Source organism: Desmodus rotundus, chromosome 7, assembly GCF_022682495.2.
Source record: "Desmodus rotundus isolate HL8 chromosome 7, HLdesRot8A.1, whole genome shotgun sequence".
Taxonomy (NCBI): Eukaryota; Metazoa; Chordata; class Mammalia; order Chiroptera; family Phyllostomidae; genus Desmodus; species Desmodus rotundus.
This window is the reverse complement of record NC_071393.1, coordinates 94,699,962-94,716,530: the sequence shown is the minus strand read 5'-3', so window position 1 is coordinate 94,716,530 and position 16,569 is coordinate 94,699,962. Positions and strand designations below refer to the sequence as shown.

At 39.0% G+C, this 16,569-nt stretch overlaps 1 protein-coding gene and 1 non-coding gene across 5 annotated transcripts in view; both read left to right on the top strand.

Annotated features, from left to right (window-relative positions):
- DPP8 (dipeptidyl peptidase 8) overlaps positions 1-16,298 on the top strand; it is a 55,056-nt gene extending 38,758 nt beyond the window's left edge. For 3 of the 4 annotated variants that reach the window (XM_053928902.2, XM_045201306.2, XM_045201307.3), the window contains exons 16-21: positions 469-614; positions 5,518-5,664; positions 6,873-7,025; positions 8,428-8,570; positions 9,118-9,229; positions 12,125-16,298. In XM_053928902.2, the coding sequence (XP_053784877.1) occupies positions 469-614; positions 5,518-5,664; positions 6,873-7,025; positions 8,428-8,570; positions 9,118-9,229; positions 12,125-12,247 (824 nt within the window). In that variant the 3' untranslated portion in view covers positions 12,248-16,298. Of the gene's footprint in view, positions 1-468; positions 615-5,517; positions 5,665-6,082; positions 6,238-6,872; positions 7,026-8,427; positions 8,571-9,117; positions 9,230-12,124 lie in introns of those variants that run through there. The other variant, XM_053928903.2, reaches the window with a different exon arrangement.
- On the top strand, positions 5,024-5,154 carry LOC112312106 (small nucleolar RNA SNORA38). Its single transcript, XR_002975551.2, has one exon. It is a non-coding gene; the product is annotated as a small nucleolar RNA SNORA38 (small nucleolar RNA).
- Positions 16,299-16,569: the final 271 nt, after the last annotated feature.

The window sequence follows — 16,569 nt, the reverse complement described above, 5'->3', positions numbered from 1 at the left end:
CACTCCATCCAACTGAGTCACCTGGCTGGGGCGATGACTTTCTTTTTTTTCTGGCTCCCGGTTAAGCTTGTTTTTTAATAATCAGAAACAAATTTTATTGAGCACCTGCCTTGAGCAACTTAAATTAACTAAGTTAAATTTGTGCTTCCAGTTCTAGTCAGATATATGTATTAACCATCAATAAGTTACACTGAACCAGGCACAAAGTATTCGTGTAGTACTTCATGTAGGCGCCAAGGATTATTCAGAATACTGTGTTTATTTCTGAAATAGATAACTTCATATGTTCATCAGGTTTTCTTTTTAAAATGTAAATGTTGTTGCTTAGTTTCTTGCCTGTCACCTGAGGGGAAGGTGGTCAGTTACTTGGGTGCGAGACCGAGGTTGCAGATTTGTCCTGTCCTCGCTCGGATTGTAGAGCCCCAGCAGCAGCTCTTCTGGCACCCTCTGAACGCTATTTCCCTGCAGGTCCTCTTCCTGACTACACGCCTCCAGAGATTTTCTCTTTTGAAAGTACTACTGGGTTTACATTATATGGGATGCTTTACAAACCTCATGATCTACAACCTGGAAAGAAATACCCCACTGTGCTGTTCGTATATGGCGGTCCCCAGGTGGGTGCGTTTTATTACTTACGTACATACACACACATTCATATATGTATAGATAATTTTTTAGCTTATTGATTTTTGAATGTCTAGTCAGTTGTTTTAAGATTTGAGCATTGTCGAGCCTATGCTGTTACTGCTCTGGCTTATGTCCTAATTATCCAGTTCAGGAAGCTGGGTTGTTAGATACCTAATTTGTAAATCATTGTCAACTTCTTAGTTCACAACAAGGACTGTAACTGTCCTGGGGAAGGGAATATTCGTGTCTGTAGGTAAACATGTTGTTTTCTATCTAAAGAAAATTGTTTGGGAAATGAAATGAAGTAATTAAATTTCTTGGTAAATAAAAAGAATCTTAGTAACCTATTTTTAGAAAGCCGTGGTAGCCTGAAGTATTCTCTCCTTTTCATTCTAAGGCTATATCTCTTTAATAAACGAGAATACTTTTATTACCTAGTTAAGGCAACTGTTATACTACTATTTTGCACTGTAAGAAATTTAACCTTGATTTTCTTTTTCCTTTATTAAAATAATAGCATGCAAGTATTAAGTAAAATCCATTGTCTATCAGAGTAAAGTATTTGGGGTAGGTGAGTTTGTTAATTGGAATTTTTTTTAAATGTTTATTATTGATTATATATCTTACATCGAACCATTGGAAAAATTAGAATATAATTGCACTGTTTTTACACTGTTAACTCTTGGGCTCTGTAAATATCCTTTATAATTATACCCTGTTATTTAGTATCTGAAAATATATCTAGATTCTAAGCCATCCAAAAAAATGAAAGTAAAATAACTACGTAAGCCATAAAATCTCAGTGGTGAGCTATTCAGTATAGCAAGGTAAATCACTTTGCTATCACTAAATATGTTTTACAGATGAACATGATTTGCATTTGTATTATAGTTATCTACACATAAAAATCATGAAAAAGTTAAATTAGACTTCTGTGAAAAACTTGAGGCCAAACCTTTGTAAACTTTAAAAAAAGTTTAACACAAAGAATTCAAAAGAAAATTACAGGACACTCTCAGAAGCTTTATGTGTTTTGTTATATTATTTTGATATAAGGCTAAGTAAGAAGGGTGTTTTTCCTTTCCAGGGAAGAAATGACATGTGAAATACATGAAAAACATACTATTAAAACTATCTGGTTATCTAGATGTTAAGACTGAAAGACACCGTATGTTAGTAATCAAGGTTAAAAGTCTAAGGCAAATGAAAAGGTGTGCAGTGTCTCTAGTCAGTAGGGAAATGCCAATCAAGACCACAGTGAGATGCCACGTCATGCCCATTTGGAGAGCTGTTTTCAGAAAAACAGGAGGAGAGAATAAAAGTTGTCAAGGGTATGGAGAAATTAGAACTCCTCTGTGGAAAACAATACAGCAGTTTTTTTTAACAGTTAAACAGAATCACAACCTGATCCAGCAGTTCCATTGCCCAAAGCAGAGGCTTGAGCAGACACTTGTACTGCAGTGGTCACTGAATATTCGTCCCAGCAGCCAAAAGGTAGAAGCACATCGAGTGCCCGCTGACAGATGAATGGGTAAACAAAATGTATGTAATGAATTATTACGTAGCCTTAAAAAGGAGGAAGTATAACATGATGACCTCGAGGACATTGTGCTAAGTGAAATAAGCCAGACAGAAAAGGACAAATATAATATTATTCCACTTGTATGAGGTACTTAGAATAGGCAAATTCATAGACACGGAAAGTAGAACAGAAGTTGCCAGGGGCTGAGGGAGAAACAGGAGATTACTATTTGATAGGTATGGTGTGTCTGTTTGGGATGATAAAAAAGTTCTGGAAACGGATGGCGGTGATGATTGCACAACAGTGTGCGTGTACTTAATGCCCCTGAACTGTGCGCTTACAAGGGTCCAGGTGATCAATTTTATGTCATGTATATTTTACCATAATGAAAAATCTTAGTCACTGCAATGAAAATAAAATTGTTTCATTGTTTGGAATAACTTTATGACCATAACTACTTTCTTGTACTTGTAGAAACAATTCCTTTTTCAAAGTGTGTTCTGGAAACATTCAGATTTGGTGAGGCCTTAGGCGAATCTGGGATTCGGTTTACAGGGGGACGGCCCTAGGAGACTTTGCGGGATAGAATGCCTCTGGCACTTCACCCTCGGGGAGCAGAGCGCTCATCCTCTTGTTGGATGGCTCCATGTGAGATAATTGTGAAGAGGCTCCTCAACATGAGACAAGTCTTCCTGATGGCCTTGTGAAGTTTGATGACGTGATATGAGTGTTCCATGTTCTTTCTTGGTGTATATTCAGGTCGAAATGCCACAATTCGTAACATGAGTTGAATTACTTTGTCACTAAATACAACCATGTCTGCAGTTGAACAAAGGTAAAATCTAAAGTAAAGCAACACATATTTCCCATTAAGGTCATCAAGACTTGGTTCTTCACGCTCTTCCTTGGTAATCGCACTATGTTTAAAAATGTCTACTTAACAAACACTTACGATGATTCCTATGTGCCAGGCACTTTCTGCAAATGTAAATGCACGAAAGAGCAGACTAGGTGATAGCAGGACACAGGTTTTGAAGAGTTGATTCTGAAGGCACTCGTGAATTCTCAGTGTCAAAGGGCATAATGTTTAAGCACCTCCTTCCAGAAGTAGCAGAGGCCTCAGGCTGCAAAGGCAGAAACGCTGGCTCTGGGAGGAGTTTTTTTTACCAGGCATTTGAAGCCATCTTTGTATGACTATAGGCAAAGAAATGACATAGTTTTCTTTAAATCCTCATATTTGTGTTCTATACATAGTACTTCTTATTTCCACTCCCTGAGAGAGGGAGAGAGAGAAGAGACAGAAAAGAAAAACCTCTATCCACCAAACCTCTCCTCTCCTGGTAGGAAGGGAAAACATCATTCTTCTATCTCTATCTCTGAAGAGTTATTAAGTTCCCATTATGTACAAAGTACTGTTCTCACAAGTCGGACTAATGTTCCACCCTTACATAGCTTAATTAGGAAAATAATAAGTAGACAAAAAAATAAATTCACAAATGGAAGTGCTATGAGTAATTGTTCACAAGGAGGATGGCGAAGTGACTAAAATGGAAGCTCTGATACAGGAAAAGGTCTCTGCGGAGGATGAGAAGGAATGAGCCACATTGAAGATCTGAGGGGAGGGCATTCCAGACAGAGGGAATAGTAAGTTTCAAGGTCAAGGTCCTGGGGTTAGAATTAATAGTTGATAATACAGTTAGAGGACAGTGCGTAAGGAAGGAAATAGTGTGAGATGAGGTTAGAAAAATTGCCAAGGGCTGGATAATACAGGGTCTCAGAAGACAGTGGTAAGGAGTATAAATCTAAACACCTTACCAGTGGTGGGAGCTAAGTTACAAAATCATAACTGACTTACATTTTTAAAACATTGCTCTGCTACCATGGGAACAGACTATAGGTCCTGTAGCATAGGAGGACAAGAATAGAAACAGGAAGACCAGCAATACTAACATCCAAATGTCAAAAAGAGAACATTCTCTACCCTTTTCCCCAAATCTAGCCCAATAAATGCTCAGTAGCTATTGAGTAAAGATAGTATTGATTCTTATTTATTTACTTTTTTTATTTATTGATTTTTTTTATGGAGAGAGAGGAAGGGAGAGAGATAGAGAAACATCAGTTTGTTGTCCCACTTACTTATGCAGTCATTGGTTGATCCTTGAACGTGCCCTGACCAGAGATCAGACCCGCAACCTTGGCGATGCTCTAACCGTCTGCGCTACCTGGCCGGGGCCAGTGTTGATTCCTGGCTGACTTGGTTTTTCCATTGGTTCCAGTCAGAGGAAACTTCTTTCTCACTTGACAGAATGTTTATTTTGTTGTTATTTAATATTTACCTTAGTGTTCACCAAACCTTGGACTTCTGTAACTTTCTGCCCACCAGTTAAAGTCCTCTTCTCACTAGATAGTTTATTTCTGGTGAAACTCTAAACTACATTTAATTTCCCAGTCACTTTGAAGTATAGTTTCTAGGGAGATAAAAGTATTTAAGAATTATTCTACCGTTTGCACTGATTTGTGTAACAGGAAAAAAAGAAGCTGGACTGGTTACGGTGTTTTATTAAAATGCCAAGTTTTCCTGCTACTGGTCAGAGACAATCCCAGAAGAGATGGGAGGGAAGAAAAACAATCTGTTTATTCTTGTCTGTACCATTCGAATGACGCAATTCTTCAGGGCAGAAGTAATCATTCTAGTAACTTTTTCTGTGGGGTAGATTAAATCTCTTGTATGTAATTAATGTGTAGGTTATGGTTTTAAAGTCATTAGTCGTTCAGTAATTGCCCTGAATTAAGTGTGAAGTTAAGAAAGAAAAGGGAAATAAATGGTGATGGAAAAAATACAAAAAAAATAAAATTTAAGAACGAAAAGAAGCACCCTCCTACAAAAGGGCATCAGTGGTTCCCTGCGTTCGGACACATAAGAACTGGCGGCAAAGAAATGCGGACCTCGAGAAGTCTGGAGTCGGCTTGCTCCCTGCAGGCTCGAAACCAGCCATCCTCCATAGAATAAAGAAGCAGCAGCAGCACCATAAACATGAAAAAATTTAAGTTAATTGAAAAATAAATTGGGGGTAGTGGTTACTAATCAATGGCCATGAAGTCCCAAATACACAAGATGAATAACTTCTAGAAATCTGCTGTACAACCTTGTGCTATGATTAATAATAACATACTATATACTTACATTTTTGTTAAGAGGGTAGATCTCATGTTAAGTGTTTTTGCCCACAAGAAAAAAGAAGTGTCTTTTCAAAGGCAAAAATGATATTAAAAATGTAAGCTTTCTACTTTTTGCAGTGTCCTGCCTCTCGTATGCTTTTGTATGCTGCCATAAAATGAATTTCACTGAAGTTGTATTTCTTCCTCAGGTGCAGCTGGTGAATAATCGGTTTAAAGGAGTCAAGTATTTCCGTTTGAACACTCTAGCCTCTCTGGGTTATGTGGTCGTAGTGATAGACAACAGGGGATCCTGTCACCGAGGGCTTAAATTTGAAGGCGCCTTTAAATATAAAATGGTGTGTGAACATACAAACATTCTTTTAAAGACACATTTTCTGGTGCATTGTTTGGGGTGAAATCCCAGAGGGAGAGTCAGGGGAAGGGGCTCTGAGTAAATATGAGAGCGAGAGAGAGAGTGTGTGTATGTGTTAGTGTTAGAGTTTGGGGGTTGGAGGGAAGATGCAACTTAGTATTCACGAGGCTAGCTCATGTTTACTTGTATATAACTTTGGGGAGCTGAGGCAGAACCACTTTTATGTAGAAATAGCCTCTCTCTGCTTTTTGTATGTCCAGCTTAGCCAGACGGCAGCACTGTTTAGCCTTTAGCATCCTGTACACTATTGAGAGGAATAATTGCGATTTGTTCTGTCCTCTGTGAAGAGAGAAACCAACCAGTTAGTGCCTTCCTTGTGACAAGCCTCTTTCTCTCTACAGGAAGCTTTAAATGCTACCTTTTAGAGATGCCCCATGTCCTTTCTGCTGCTTTGGGAAATGATGAGAATCCGATGTTCCTTTTGCACAGTAAGGCAGTTACTGTGTTTGCCAGTGTATTGGACATGCTGAGTAAGACATGGGGATTTTCTCCCACAGCCAGTTCTTTGACCTTATGTTGTATTCTCATGTAAGTTTTTTTTGTTTTTATTTTTGTTTTCGCTCAGTGAAGTGAGATTGTGTGCACTGGCAGGCCTAGTAATACAGGGTGGTGGTGCTAGGGATTCAAACTTAATAGGACTTTAAAGAAATAGTACGTTTAGTTCCTGGAGGTAGACTATGGGGAAATAGGAGGATACGGCCTCACGAGTGATTTCTTCTGCTCTTCTGCATTACATTTTTAAAAGGAGAAATGAAATTAGTCACCCACTTCAGGGGGCTAATTTTTCATCTTTGGGTATGGGAAGGCTTGTTACAAGGAAGATGCTGGCTCTTAGCAGACAACAGAACAAACAGAAGTGGGAACTACCCAGATGGCAAGGGGCAGTTTGGGAAAGAACTTGATGACTAATGGATAACTAAATTCTAGGATAGGCTAGCAACAGAAGCTATAGACTCCTACCTCTAAATAGAGTTTAAAAGTTTCTCAGGTGACAGAATCTCAGTTGATAATGAATTATATTCTAAAAACCACAGGTATTTTTTGTAAAAAACATATATTAGCTTTAAAAGCAGTCTTATAATGAGACTTCCATTCATCAGAATCAGTGAAGGATTCTTCCTTTTTTGACAGGGACAAATAGAAATCGACGACCAGGTAGAAGGACTCCAGTACCTAGCTTCTCAATATGACTTCATTGACTTGGATCGTGTGGGCATCCATGGCTGGTCCTATGGAGGATACCTGTCCCTGATGGCTCTAATCCAGAGATCAGATATCTTCAGGGTATGTGACTTCCAGTGTACTTACTTTGGTCATAAGGATAGAATTTTTGGAAAATGCTGACTTTTCTAAAGGTTTAAAGAGTTGGTAGTATTAAATAGATTTTTTTTTTTTAACTGTCAACTTGGTGACTGGTTTTTGGTTATTTGTAGACATATGCCAAAAATTATGAGATTTAGTTGTGATTAGTGAAAACACACACACATACACATTGGATTGTAGTTACCTGTTTAATTGTTGGACTGCAAGCCCCGAGGGACCTCTCGCTCAGGTATGCTGGATCACTGTGTCCTCAGCAGCTAAGCACGGTGCTTAACACATAATAGGTCTGAATTAAATCTGTATTAAATGAACAAATTATTAAATCTACAAATGACACAATTCTACAAACAACTTCTTAGAAAAATGTGCTAGAAGAAAATATATAAAAATGCTAACAGTTGTTAAGGGAGTGGGAATTATGAGTAGTGGTTTTCTTTTTTGTATAGGGTGGGGGGAAGTAGGCTTGCAGTTGTTCATATGGAAAATAATGCAGTAATTTATTAAATGAATAATTATTTATAATATAAATAATTATCTAATAAATAAATTATAAATTATTATTTGTTAAATAATTATTTGTTTATAATATAAACGATTATTTAATAAATAAATTATTATTTATTAAATAATAATGCAAGAATAAACTTTCAGGTACTCGCAACTATAAACCTACTTTTGCCCCACCCTGTAATCAATAACATGATTTCATTTTACGCAGTGAAAAATTATTTTTAAGAGTAAAAATGATAGGATTTTTGTTCTTTCATGTATATTCACATAACCTTTAATAAAATAACCACAAAAGGACCTCTGAAAACTGTCATAATCTGTCCACGCTTATAGTTGTCGGGAATGTAATTATAACATTTAAATGTAAAACTGTGCGTGGGAACCTTAAAACGAGGTAACTGTTTAGTGTTTAAATATGTTTCATTCATTGTTTTAAATCCTGTACTGCCAACAGAAGCTTTTAAAAAATGACTGTTTTTCTGTGTGTATAAAGCTGACAGACCCTTCTTGCACAATTTTCCCCCAGTAGCAGGAATGAGTTTACACTGAGGCATTCATTCATATGTTCTAGTTCAGTCCGCCCTTTTAACACACACGTTTATATTTCAGCTAGCCCAGGTTAAGGGTTTGGTGTACAGCATGCCTGTGGAACACAACATTAACTGACTCACAGAGTATCAAGTTGTTGACCTTGGCACTCCACCTTGATTTTTTGAGGGGCATGAGACCATGTCGCTCCAGTCCTGGAGCTAAGGCCTGAGGATAATTTTAGCTTGTGGATTTGCAGTTACAGATCCTCCCTGCTAGCCATTCTCTCTGGACCACGCTTGATTATCACTGTTGCCTTGTGCAGGTTGCTATCGCCGGGGCCCCAGTCACCCTGTGGATCTTCTATGACACAGGCTACACGGAACGTTACATGGGCCACCCTGACCAGAATGAACAGGGCTATTACTTAGGATCTGTGGCCATGCAAGCAGAAAAGTTCCCCTCTGAGTAAGTTCAGGCTTTAAAATTAAGATTATAAATTTAAAATTGTAGTTTTGAAAGTTGTCTTTAATGATAATGATGGAAACTGCAAATACTATAGCCAAGACTAATATTTGTAGGGTACTAGAATGGCATGGGTGTTTCTCAAAGCTGAGTTATAGGACAGTGCGTGTCCTTTTGTTGTGCAAGTTATGTTTGAAGCAGTTCACTTGTGCTGAAAGAAGTTTAAGTGTACTACTACTTAAGATGGAAAAAATTATTTCTGCATTATTTTATAAACGGTGCTCATGATTTTTCTTTTTCTGGGGACATGCTATCATTATTGATGTGTGCTGATATTTTCGTAGGAAATGTTACACATGATCTTTTTTTTTAACTTTCATACATGTAGCATCTGGTTAATATGTTACAAATATAACAGAAAATTTTGAGTCCTCATTCTAACATTACAGTATAAGGAAGTTAACATCATTAATTGTGATTAGTTTAAAGGAGGTAAGTGGTTTTCCCAAATACTCTATTTTGCCTAATCCTGTGATATTTGTTTCTCCAGACCAAATCGCTTACTGCTCTTACATGGATTCTTGGATGAGAATGTCCACTTTGCACACACCAGTATATTACTGAGTTTTTTAGTGAGGGCTGGAAAGCCATATGATTTACAGGTGAGGTTTTCTACTTTTTTTTTTTTTTTTAAGATTTTATTCATTTTTAGAGAGAGGGGAAGGGAGGGAGAAAGACAGGGAGAGAAACATTGATGTGTGGTTGCCTCTTCCGTGCCCCCAACTGAGGACCTGGCCTGCAACCCAGGCATGTGCTCTGACTGGGAAGTGAACCAGCGACCCTTCGGCTAGTTTTCTACATTTTTAAAATAAATAGTGATTAGTGATTGAGAACTTTGAAATACAATAAACTGTGGAGTAAGGCCATATTTCCAGTTGTGGCCATTCTTTGCTTAAGAGAACTAAAGTGATGGGCATAGGGAGTAGGGCCTCTAGTCGGATAAAAGTTAGGGTTCTGTTGGAGTTAGGCTGCAGCCTGGCCTGTTAGATTCCATGACTTGCATGTTGGTATCTGCTTTGGGCTTGTAATCATGGAAGAGATTGCAGGGGTCCACGTACTGTCTTCTGCTTTTCTTCTTCCCTTGGAAGGGTGATGAAATGTTACTTGATTTCATTGTTGTAAAGAGAACTTTTAGGTCCTGATTACATTGCTCCATTACTCAAATAAAAAGATTTTAAGAGAAATTCTATCTCCTTTCTACTTCTTACATAGATTATATGCTCATAAGAAAAGGAAAATGTTACTTTTTCCTTTTTTATGTTTCATTTGGCATTTTTGTGGGTAATCTATGAGATATTTGCCCGTAGCAACAATTATCAAGCATTTTGGTCCCCTGTACATTCCAAACAGCTTTTGTTTGTGTGGGTTATGGCTGTCATATTTCTCATGTAAGACATTAAAACTATTAAAGTATTTATTTATATAAAAATAGCAATAACAAACTATTATATGTTAACAAAAATCACATTTTTATGGAGAGGGGAGACTATTTTCCAAAACAAAACAGAATTTACTCAGAAAAATAGTACTGCTTTACATTTTTGTAAATCCCCTTAATGTCTGGCTGAATAAGGAAGACACCTGGATTCTCACCGCTACTTCCAGATGCTGTCTGTTGTGAATTGGTGTTTTCAGCCTCACAGAATGTGTGCTGAAGAGTTGGGAGGGTTTAGCCTTTTCAGATAATTGTGGGTATTCTTTGATACTACAAAACTGGACAAATGTTAGTGTCCCAAAGGTTAGTTTTTGTGTGGAATCTAAGCCATATTTGTACGTTTTTCATACTGTGTTGTTACATTATAACCTATTAGATCTTGTATTTCAAATGGATCTTTTATCATGCATTGGTCATTGGAAGATACTGGTTCACCGTGTTATGCCAGTCTTCTAGATGCTGACTCATTTCATTATACAGTGTTTTAAAACTTACATGAAGATTCCACTGATCTCATCAGAAAAGTCTCTTTTAAGTTCATACTGGGAAGCTCATGAGCTAGTAGTGGTAGATACAAGTTTTCCAGAATTCTAATTTTCCCTTAAAAGCTCAGACTTTATCATTGCAAACAAATACTGTCAGTGTTGACCTCGAAGTGACCGGCCCACTTCATTCATTTTTGAGAAAGTGTTTGCCAGATTCCCCGTCCGAATCACTGTTAACCGTCGGCCGTTCTTTCAAGGTAGAAAGGAAGCTCCAGTTAGAAAGTGCCAGCTCAGCTCGCGGCCCGGTCGCGCACGTTGTTCTCCTGGAGAACCTCCTGTAGCAGCAGCTCACGCATTCTCTCCCACGTCATCACCACAGAGTGTTAAAAAGACATCTGCTCAGGAGTTGCAATGTAATACAATTACATTCTAATTTTTACTGAGACTTAAATGAAATTAGCATTTTTCTTTTTACTGCAAGTTGGTGGCGGTGAGGAATATTGTGACTTCTCCTACATTCAGTGCCAGTGCTGATGCCCTTGCTAAGGCACCAGCACTGTTACCACCGCTTTCACATTATCAGTGCAGATGCCAGCCCAGGGAGCACGGGCAGATAACGCTTCAGTGCTGTTCCGAAAGCAGTTTGACCTAGTGTACCCCTTGAAAGTGTTTCTTAGGGCCCCAGAAGTCTGCATACCACCCTTGAAGAACCATTGGTCTACACATAAATCCTTCTGTAAGCTTAATGGTGGATAGGGAATTATAAAAAGAGGAGAGGGTTTACATTTAAGTCTTTAATCCATTTTGAGTTAATTCTTTATATGGTATAAGAAGGTGGTCTAGTCTAATTTTTTTTTTTGCATGTATCTGTCTAGTTTTTCCAACACCATTTATTGTATAGACTGTCTTTACCCCGCTTGCAGCATTATTTACAACAACCAATATAAGGAAGCAACCCAAGTGCCATCAGTAGTAGACAAGTAGATAAAACAGCTGTGGGACATACATATGATGAGAAATACTTGGCCATAAAAAAGAATGAAATATTACCACTTGCAACACCATGGGGGTACCTAGAGGACATCATGCTAAGTGAAATAAGTCAGACAGACAGAATACCGTATGATTTCACTTATATGTGGAATCTAAAGAGCAAAATAAACGAGCAAAATAGAAGCACACTCGTAGATTCAGAGATCAGACTGGCGGTCGCCAGAGGGAAGGGCGTCGTGGGGCTGGGTGAGAAAGGTGAGGTGTTGAGAAGTATAGACTGGTGGTCACAGAATAGTCACGGGGATGTGACGTAAGGTGCCAGGTGGGTTCTTGAAACATCCAGGGGACACTTGGTAAAGTATAAGATTGTCTAACCACTGCGCTGTCCATCTGAAACTAACACAAAATAACATGCCATTAAAGAATTCACTTAAAAAGAAGGGAGGGGCCTGGATAGGATGTATGTGTGTAATGTCAGAGAGGGTGTGCTCTGTTATTAATCCTGTTGAAAATCTCTGGGAAGCTTTGGAAGGAGATGCATTAGTAAATTCTTATCTTTTGTATTTCAATTTTTTGTTGTTAAGATCTATCCTCAGGAGAGACACAGCATAAGAGTCCCTGAGTCTGGAGAACATTACGAACTGCACCTTTTGCACTACCTTCAAGAAAACCTCGGATCGCGCATTGCTGCTCTGAAAGTGATATAATTTTGACCTGTGCAGAACTCTGGTGTACACTGGCTGTTTAACCAAATGAGGAGGTTTAATCCATGGAGAGCATAGAGTTGATCATCACGTTTCGATTCCTGCCGCATAACATCTACTTCTGGAAGTTTATTTGGTGCCATGCAGACATCTACAGCTTGTGGGTAGTGATCTAATACCTTAACAACACACACGGAAACTCGAATGGCCTATTTCTAAGGGATCCAGCAATACCTTGAGAGTTACTGACAGAAGTAAGACATTAGCACTATGTATCCCTGTTACCTTATTTTCACTTTTAATAGCATTATAAACCTCATGGACTTAATTAGTGTATTTTTACAGTATACTTCTGAGTTTGTTAAAATATGATGATATTAGTGATTGGTTTGGTTCAATTCCAGAATCTCGGACTAGTTACAGATTTGATAGCACTTAAATGTAAGTGAATAGCTTATGCTTCATTGCTTGGGGTGTATCCAGCATGTTATGAATTAATCACTATTAAACCTATGACTTAACCAGTCATTAATGATTTTTCAAGGAAAACGTAGTGGCCTCCTAAAGACACATGGTTTCATTCGAGCTCTGACCTGTTTTTAGCCAATTTTAACTGTATCTAGGACAGATAGTTCTCTTCGATGACATGACAGAGTGAGTTTTCCTTTCGCATAAAGGCAAGTAACTATATGTAGCATGGATTTAATTAGTCTTATAATATTGATAATTACAGGCAGAAAAATTTTAATCAAACTATTAGAGCTTGAATATTTATAGGCAATTTCTTTTCCTTTAGGAAAAGGAAAAAAAGTACACATTCACTTGTATTCTTCAGAAAAGAGCGGTGCCAGTTTCCATTGGGTATATTCTAAATAAAATTTTCAGGGCTCCAGGGAGACGGGCGGAGTCGCGGTGGGGCAGGGAGGCGCAGCCGTGGAGGGTGACGGGCGGGGGAAAGGTGAGGGCCTGCCTAAGAACTAAGCAGAAGTATAATTGGACCAAAAGTACTCATGAAAAGTTTGGAAAGTAAAATTTAAATTCCTAGAATGTTAGGAAACCAGAATTTAAAAATTACTCTCTTGCCAACACAGTTACAGACTAATGTTATTCAGGAGAGGAAAAGTTCTTAAGAGTTACTTTCATAATTCTAAGTTGTAATTTTTCGTTATTTTCTTTTACTTTTGGAAACATTACAAATTTAAACTGCCTTCATCCTGTTTAAATTATTTGAGCATAATTTAGGTATTACGAGCTTAAAGGGATTTCCAGAACAACCTCTCTAGCATGAACCTATCCCAGCAAGCCATGTCTCTCTTTTCCAGTGTCCAAAGCCCATAAACGAGTTCTCGAACGGCCCTGGCGCCTCCTGGGTTAGCTCTAGCACCTGACTGTCAAGGGGGCTCATAGGCTTCCCAGGTTCTGATTGGGGTCTGTCCCCTAGAGTCTTGGGTGCTGGGTGGGTCACATTGGAGCCACGGGCAGAGAACGCACCTATGAATTTGACCCTTTTTACCACAAGCCTCAATGTTTGGAAAGTTATTACTAGTACTTTTAAAGAATGCTCCAGGGAAAATCGCCTTTTTTCTCTCTCTCTCCACTACACAGAGCAGATTTCTCCCTTAGAGAGCACAGCCTTGGTTAGTAAGAATGGAGACTGCGTCAGGGTGGGCTTCCTCACTGAGGGCCAGGTGGGGATGGGAGGTGTCCAGACATGGCAGGGTGACCTGGGAGTTCTGTTCTTGGGAAGGGGATTGGGTTTTGCCGTTTGTATGTTTGTCCTGTACAATAGGTGCCACACTGTCCCCTTTGGTCTGTGTATGTGTTGATTTTCTTGTTTATGGTACTTCCCCATGCCAAGATTTGTTTCTATTTTTTCAATGTTAAATTAAATTGATTTGGGCAACTTTTCTTCCCCAAGAAAGTATTTTCCCACATGGTTTAAGCATTTGTTTGATGATTGAAAGAGGGTTTTTTTGTGGTCTGGTTGGCCGCAAGGGTCTCATCCTTACATAATCTGCCAAGTAGAAACGGTTTGGACAGTGGCCGTTAGCTACGCATTTGAAGCCTTTCGCCCATTAAGGCTGTTTCTTTAAAATAGCATCTCTTATTTTACCAAAACAAACCTTAAAAGACCTCATGCACTCTGGAATTCACAGGTTTTCCTTTTGCATGTTGCCTTCTCCTCTCCTCCTGTCATGAGGAATGCTTCTGTTAGAATTCTCAGTCACTTAAATGCGAGTTTCTTTCTGTACGGGGGAAATACATAACTGAATTCACGTGCAGAAAGACAGCTTGACTGAATTTGTTTTTTTTAAACTGATGTGTAATACATCATAGTCAATTCAAGCAATCAGTAGAAATGTCACTAAACCTGTAGGTCCCCTGTCTACAGGTAACAGTTTAAAAGGCATGAGTGTGTAAAAGCAGCAGCAGCTTGGGCGAGAGCCAAAAGGCACGAGGTTGAACACAAAGCGGCGTTTTTGGAGGCTTGATAAATGGGCGCACCCGTTCAGTCACTGGCAGGTAGGGTTGCTTGTGCATTGTTGAGCCAGTGGGACTCAAAATCTAAGCTTCGTCTGGGACACTTAACCAAAAGAGATACAGTCTTTAACCTCACTCTTAGAAATTTGGATTTGGTTTATTTGGACGGAGACCAGAAATCTGTATTTCTAAGAAGCTTTCCAGGTGGTTCTAAAGCAAGGCATTTGTGGGCTGCTTTAAGAAACTTTTCTATAGACAATGGAGTTGGATTAAGAAAATAATAGGCGATTTTTACAGTGGACTGACTTACAAGAACCTAAAACAACAGTCAAGGCAGCTGCTCATCTGTGATAACTGTTGGCCCCTTCTCACCCTAAAAGCAGCAGAAGGGCTTGTTAACTGTGTGTCCCTGTTGTCTGGAGAGTCCTTTTGGAATGAAGGTCTGTCCCTCGGTGCCGTTCCTGGGTCGTTTCCAAAGCCTCACACAAGAGGACGCAGCCACGATGCGTGCATTACTTCCTAAAAGAGTGAGATACCAGTGATGGGCTCCCTGTTTATTCCTTGTGGCAGGTGTGTCCCACCTCTCTGTAACATCATTCTCTCTTTAGGTGGGATGATTGCCATAAGATCTCTCCTTATTACAGACTCGTACATTTTCCAAGCTGTTGTATCTTTGATATAATCTAATACTCTTTGTTAGAAGAGGAACCTACATCTAGAGAGAGAAGAATATATACCCATGGCCGGTGTTCAGTCGGTACTAGAATCCATTCAGATGTCCTGACTCACAGTAGTTAAATATGTAGAAAAGGCAAATTTTTAAAGAAATATTTATTAATATATTCCTATGAAACATTTTAAAGATAACATAAAATGGTTAACTTTTCCATTCTAAAGTAAATGCTAAGCATGCTTATTAATGAAGCAGTACTTCTCATTAGTTTATGCCATTCTGAAGTTCATCAAAGTTGTACTGAGTGTGTCCTCCTTGGTGTCGTGGAGGGATTTGGGGACTGGGCTGTAGAGTGCTTCCTGAAGCCTGGGAGCCTGCCCTAGAGCTGCTCGAAGTAAGAAGAGAGACGTGGCCCTATCTGAACTAAGAGGTGTTACTGTCCATTCCCAGCAGACATAAAGGAGTAAGGAAACTTCCCTGACGTCCACCTTCCCAACCTCTCCCAGCCTCACCTATCCGTCGTGCAGCCTAAAGTACGGAGACATGTTAGTGCAAGGTGTTGGCTCCTGCTTATTTTGTCAAGAGACAGCTTTGGGTAATTATTTCAGAAGTCCCTCACAGACAGAAAAAGTAGTGTTTGTATGTTTGTTTTTAAATAACCCAAGTACAAATTTATGTTGTATTCAGCACAATTGGAGTTCAGGTCTTTAATTTTAGAACATAAAGTGCCTGCTGCTTTAAGCATTGACTTGTATAAAAAGAATTGCATGTCTCACACCAGTAAGTTTATGGGTTTTCTCATTTTCAGCTACATAGCTTTTAATCATGTAAAGCAAAACATTAGTTTTGTTGCATTTTATTACAGGTTCTTTGTTGCAATAAAGATGCTGCTAAAATTAATTGATGTAAATGTTCTTCTTTCCCCCTGTTCTGCATTCGAACAGTCTTGACTTGATGAGTGGCGAGTGTGGAGTGGTGAATACACAGGAACAAGGGCACGTGCTTGCAGTGGAGGAGGCAGACTGAGGTGATTGATTGCCTGGGGCTTCTAGTACTGTACCTGCTAACCAAACGAAACTGCATCCCACTCAAAGGGAGGTGTGCAGAGAGCTGCTCGTGCCTGCGAATGGTTCCCAGTACCTGGCAATTGGTGTAGCAAGGGGAGGTGGTG